Source organism: Phyllostomus discolor, chromosome 7 (genome assembly GCF_004126475.2).
Source record: "Phyllostomus discolor isolate MPI-MPIP mPhyDis1 chromosome 7, mPhyDis1.pri.v3, whole genome shotgun sequence".
Taxonomy (NCBI): domain Eukaryota; kingdom Metazoa; phylum Chordata; class Mammalia; order Chiroptera; family Phyllostomidae; genus Phyllostomus; species Phyllostomus discolor.
In genome coordinates, this window is record NC_040909.2 from 80,493,731 (window position 1) to 80,499,415 (window position 5,685).

The 5,685-nt window shown below is 50.1% G+C and overlaps 1 protein-coding gene across 1 annotated transcript; it reads right to left on the minus strand.

The window, feature by feature from the left end:
* Window positions 1–673: 673 nt before the first annotated feature.
* On the minus strand, window positions 674–4,512 carry HEY1 (hes related family bHLH transcription factor with YRPW motif 1). Its single transcript, XM_028518933.2, has 5 exons — window positions 4,183–4,512; window positions 3,864–3,939; window positions 3,664–3,747; window positions 3,304–3,385; window positions 674–2,366 (listed from the first exon to the last, which is right to left on the minus strand). Exons 1-5 carry the CDS (start codon window positions 4,269–4,271, stop codon window positions 1,783–1,785), a joined length of 915 nt encoding a protein of 304 aa, XP_028374734.1. The 5' UTR covers window positions 4,272–4,512; the 3' UTR covers window positions 674–1,782.
* Window positions 4,513–5,685: the final 1,173 nt, after the last annotated feature.

The window sequence follows — 5,685 nt, forward strand, 5'->3', positions numbered from 1 at the left end:
CTTTTAAGGCAATGGAAAGCCCCTCCTCTGCCAGGGCAGCATTTTGTTCTAAGCTGAAACATGTGTCAGCTTCTTCATTATACATCTCAGGAGTCAAATGCAGCTAAAGGGTTAAACAAACTCCTTGGAAATGAGACAAGGAGAGATTCCTGGAGCTGTGCAGGTGCTGAATTACAGCCTGCCATTGCTCATCATGCCACTGATTCTCAGGTTTAAGAGAGAGCAGTGTTTGGCTTTTCTTATCTTGACATTTTAAGAAAAAAGAATGAAATAATTTTTCTGCTCTCTCAACATGGAGCTGAGCACACAGGAGATGCTCCTAGTCAGTATTTCTGGATAATCAACACAGTTTTACAAGATCTCATCAGAGCTCCTTCCCACCCTGCAAATCCATCCTGATATTGAGGCATCTACTCCACAGATGGCCAGTTTAGAGCCAGATCACTGGACATAACAGCTAAAGGGCAATGTCCCCTAGTGGGACTCAGGCCAAAGCTGTGACCTATCATGAAGTCATCTTACTGAATAGCACGAATTCACACAGTTTAGAATTTCACAAATAATGAAATTGTTAAATTGATGGTACAAAATGAAAACAAGAGAAAATTTATCTTTTCTTAGCCACCAGAAAGGGGGAGGGAAGATTATGCAAGACATACAGCAGAAGAGTTTATTTCTTCTTTTTTATTTAATCACAACACATCAGTACAACAGAGGTCAAACCCAGCTCAGTAGGAGGGTGCTTAAGCTACACCTGCTAAATGAATAAACCTGGAAAATGATGTTTTCATAGCCTGATTGAAATAAAATAAACCAAAAAGAAGGCAGCAAAGCCCTTTTAAATATCTCAACAGCCACATCTTCATGCACCGAAAGGAAAAGCACAAACATAAAAATTTCCATTGACAAAAAAATATGGCCATTCCAGGAAGAATTAGGTTATGCTTTTAACAAGTCCTGCTGGACTACCTGACTGACTGGTCACTTGACCACCCTGTTCACTTATCCGTGTTAACATTTGTGAGTTTGAGGTCTGTGAGATTAAAAATGTGTTGCGTTGTTGGAGGCTGGTAAATGCAGGCATAGTCTATGCAATTATCTTCAGTCTCCTCCCAGCCAACTGCAAAAGAGGACCTAAAGTACAAGTGGCTCCCTCCTAACTCAGCCACAAGTCCAGTCCTGGCAGATGAGGGTTTGTTTGTACATTCACCTTTCCTGCTGTAGGAGACAGAGAATGAACGAGTCTACTGTCTTGGATAAAGCTGATTTGTCATCTGATTGTCAACGCTTTGTTCAGAAATATAAAATTCAATATCCCTCCAAGAATATTATTTATACAACACCTTAATTGTCCAACTATTAATAGTGTTGTGTTAACATTGAGCATAGTGGTATGAAAAATTAATTTTAAGAAGAGAATGTAACTATACAGAGAAAAACAGCCCCAAAATACTAAATATTAGAATTCCCCAAACTTTGAGGCAAAAAATGGAACATTTTTAGATGGATAGGATCACCAAGTGTTGGTTTATACTATTTTCGTTTAATGTTTGGAACAAAATGTAACAACTAGTTTTTTAAAACTGCTAATACATGTCATAATTTAAAAAAACATTTAAAAAGAAAAGGTAAACCAACAAACCTTTAGTTTTCCAACAAAATTTATCTGGAATTGTACCTTTTTCCTCTTTATGTTATTGACGACTTTAGGTGATGTTGGCAACAGCCCAGCTCAGCTGGGATTTTAAGCTGTCCCCTCCCTCATTCTACAGCATCAGTTCTTTAAAAAGCTCCGATCTCCGTCCCCCATGGTCTATATGGCTTGCCAAGGTTTGCTGTCTGCGTGGGTGCTGAAGGGCTCAGTGCATTGGGAGAGAGTAAGTGGAAGGAGCCGAAAGTGAAGGGGAAGGTGGACAGGGAGGCCACGGAGGAGAGCAGGGGCGGCGACAGTTTGGAGGAGGTGGTGACCACAGGGAGCACTGGTCCAAGGCCGCTGCTAGGGGGCGCTCGCAGGGCAGGCCCCTCTGGATGTGCCCCGGCCAAGCGGCCCTGGTGGTGCGGGTCCGTGGGCGAGGCCGCGGAGCCAGTGTTCCCGTGGCCATTCTGGGGCAGCAGCAGCGGGTGCGCCACGTGTGGGGCATGTCCGAAGGTGCTCCCCCAGGGAAGGTGTCCGAGGCTCGAGTGCGCTCCGCTAGCAGCTTCCCGCTGGGAGGCGTAATTGTTAAGATGTGAGACCAGTCGGACTCGAAGCGGGTCAGAAGCATCAAGTCCTTCAATGATGCTCAGGTAGCGGGCGACTTCTGCCAAGCATTCCCGGAACCCCAAACTCCGATAGTCCATGGCCAGGGCATGGGCGTCAAAGTAGCCTGGGGAACAAAAGAGAAAAAAACCTCTAGGCTCTGTTCACTGCCCGCCTTTCTTCAATCCCAGAGGAAGCCCTTCCTGACAAAGACCTACATCCTGAAAAGACAGCATTCACGGGCTTTTCTGAAAATCCAAATATTTTGGAGTCAACCAAAATCTTTGCATTCAACATAAGACGTATGGGTTCACTAATGCAAGTTCAAAGCCCAAATTAGAAGCCTCTGAGCAGAAATTAGAATTGTACCCTACCAGCAGATGAAACTATGTTCATTCCTTTAATGTTTTCCCTCAACAACAACAAAAAATACATCAAGGGCAAGAGAACCACAGAGCAGTGAAATTCATTAGACACACAGATGTAAGTTATCATCATAGAGCTTTTAGGCACTTGGTCCCGAGAAAAGCATTTCCCAGCTGGAGCAGACATACAGACCCTGGTACCCCACCTTTGGCTGTTTTCTCTACTTAACCACAACAGGTTTCTCTCCTCCAGAGTTATGTGGAAGCTTATTTAAAAAAAAACTGTATATGAAATTAAGACCATATATATATGGTCTTAATATAAATTATATATAATTTATAATTTATAATAAATTATATATAATTTATAATTTAAAAAAAGCTTTCTTCTCAAAATGGCAGTACACAAATGTGATGAGAGCTACCTGATCGTAATCAGTGCTGTCACAACTTTAGGGCACCTCACACACAACAGGTATTTACCAAAGAAGGGGCATTATTTGAATGTGCAGAGGGTTGGAGTGATGAATTCACAGGAGAGAAACCTTTGTGCATTTCCAAGTGCACACACAGGCAACAACGCAGGCATGCGTCCCTTTCCACACCCCAAAAGCACACAGTGAAAATAAGGCAGCAACTGCGTAGTGGCTCACTCTGCCCAAGCACTCAGGGTCCAGGTAGGGTACTAGTGACATATACCTTTCCCTCCTGCAGTGTGCAGCATTTTCAGGTGATCCACAGTCATCTGTAGGATTTCAGCTTTTTCTAGTTTAGCAGATCCCTGGAGGAGAAAACCGCAAAACATTGATTTGGCACCACGTGCCCTTGGGGAACCATTTAAGATATATACTCATATTTGTGCTTCGTACTTCCTAAAAGTATGGTCTAAAGCAAAATGAGTTGTCTTCGCAAAATGTGTTGGAATCTATATGAATTATTCTCCTGGCACAAGCAACACAGTTATTTTCCAATACACGGACGGGGTTCAGATGAATGAAGGGGAAGGAGTCAAAAGGTGGGGATGGCAACGCTGGGAGCTCTACCTACTCTCTCCATTACCTGCTTTTCAAAAGCACTGGGTACCAGCCTCCTCAGCTCAGACAAACTGTTATTGATCCGGTCTCGTCGGCGTTTCTCAATGATCTGCAGAAAGCAGGCAAAACAAAGGAGGGCATTTCCATTACGGCTGCAAATCCCAAAGTGAAGAAAGGTCGTTCTTTCTGTTAAATTTTTTTTAAGAGCATTGTAAAAAGACTCACGCCTCTCCGTCTTTTCCTGGCCAAGATCTGTGAAGACGTAGTTGGGGACATGGAACCTAGGGCCGAACTCAAGTTTCTGAAGAATTGGGAAAAACAGAACAGGAATCGCTGTTAGGTGAGGGTGGGTGATTTGAAGGATCGCACCCACGCTCCCTGCACTCGGACTGTTTTGGCAACTTGGGCCTGAAAGAGCCGGGGTTCGCCCGGGAAACGCAGAGGTCGGTTCACGGCACTGGCCCACCCGGCCCTCGTCCGCTGTCACCGCGTCCAGCCCTCTCTCACCTCCCGCTCCGGCTCCGCTCTGCAGCCGCCAACTCACCCACTCTCATCCGCACTCTCCTTTTCCACCTCGATGGTCTCGTCCAGTTCGCTGTCAGAGGAGCTGTACTCGGGATGGGCTCGCTTCATGCTGGCTGAGCTGGGGCTCCGGGAAGGGCCGCCGCGGCAGGCAGGAAGGAGTTAACAGCAGCCGCGACTCTTCGCGCTCGGCTGCTTGCGTTCCGCACACACTGATCCAGCTCACGCTCTGCCTCCGGTTAAAACTCAACCATCCCTTTCCCACGCTGTGCCCCTTCCCAGGGCCCTTGGGGATGGAAGGAGAGTGCAGGGGGCGGGGGGAAGGGAAGGGGCTCCTAGGCAACAGCTTCCACTCCACCAATCCGATTCCTCGCTCCGCTGATTGGCAGTCGCTCAGGGGCGGGGCACAGGCGAGACCCAGGGCCGGGGCTAACCCAAGCCCGCCCCCTGCGCCAGCTCGGGCCCGGCGGCTGTGCGTTGGCTCCGCGGGGGCCTCGGTGGCCACCGCGAGGGAGGGGAGGGGAGGGGGAAGCAACCGGGGGAGGCCGGGGCGGAACGCCAGCGCGCCGGCTGCCACAGTCCTGCTCCCCTCGCCCCCATTGGCCTGACGGCTCGCCAAGGCCGCGCCCGCAGCGCCGCTGGTGAGCCGCACGCGCCGCGGGCCGTGGGAAAGTGCCGGCGCCTCGGCCGCCAGCCAATCCGGCGGCTGGCGGCGGCGGCGGCGCTGGCGGCGGCGCTGGCGGCGCTGGGCTTCCTCATGAATGGAGAAGAATGGGCGGGCGGGGCCGCGGGGCCACGGGGCCGCGCAAGGGCGCGCCAGCTGGGGCTGGGCCGCCGGCCCCTCGTGTGAACCTGTAATCGGAGTCCCGGCGCCGGTCGGCCTCGGAAACCACCGCCCTGCGCCGCGGTGAAACCTGACTGCGGGACCGCTGGTGCCCGGCGGCGAGAGGCGTGCGCGCTCTGGCCCGGCTGCGGTCGGTGCACCTGGCTGGCAGTGGCCAACAGCCCCGGGTCGGGAGCTTAGCTTGGCAGACGTGGTGTTGGCGAATGTTCTTTTCGTTTTCTGAGGCCACGTCCCCAATTGCAGCGGGTCTCGCTTGCACTGGGGCTTCCCAGCCTCTGGACGGAATGAATTGGCTTGTGCATCCAATTTACGGGGAAATGGAGCCCTTGTTTTCTCGGCTGACGTGGGGTGGCGGCGGTGGGAGAGCCTTTGGGGATATTCGTTAAGTTTTTTGCGTGTTATTTTTCTCAGGCATTGGCAATCAGATCCTCTAAGTTTTTTTGTGTTATTTTTCTCAGGCGTTGGCGGGTCAGATCCTCTCAGCGGGCGACAGGGTGGCGGGCAGAGCAATGCATCTAAGGTCACCCTCTCTGTGGAATTGCACGTCTCCGACCCGGAGACACGCACGTGCACCCACACACATCCGGCCTCGGTGGTGGCCTGGCGAGTACTGAGTGCTAGTTGAAGTCTCCAAGAAGACAGATTTTTTTTTTTAAGACAGTTGTAGATCTCGGACTGATT

What these genes read in the sequence shown, in the direction of transcription:
- HEY1 (XM_028518933.2), bottom strand. Translation starts at nt 4,271, where the DNA reads ATGAAGCGAGCCCATCCCGAGTACAGCTCCTCTGACAGCGAACTGGAC. An exon ending in CCAGTGCTTTTGAAAAGCAG is followed by an intron (nt 3,386 to 3,663) that starts GTAATGGAGAGA and finishes TTTCTCCTCCAG; the next exon opens with GGATCTGCTAAACTAGAAAA. An exon ending in GCACACTGCAGGAGGGAAAG is followed by an intron (nt 2,367 to 3,303) that starts GTATATGTCACT and finishes TTTGTTCCCCAG; the next exon opens with GCTACTTTGACGCCCATGCC.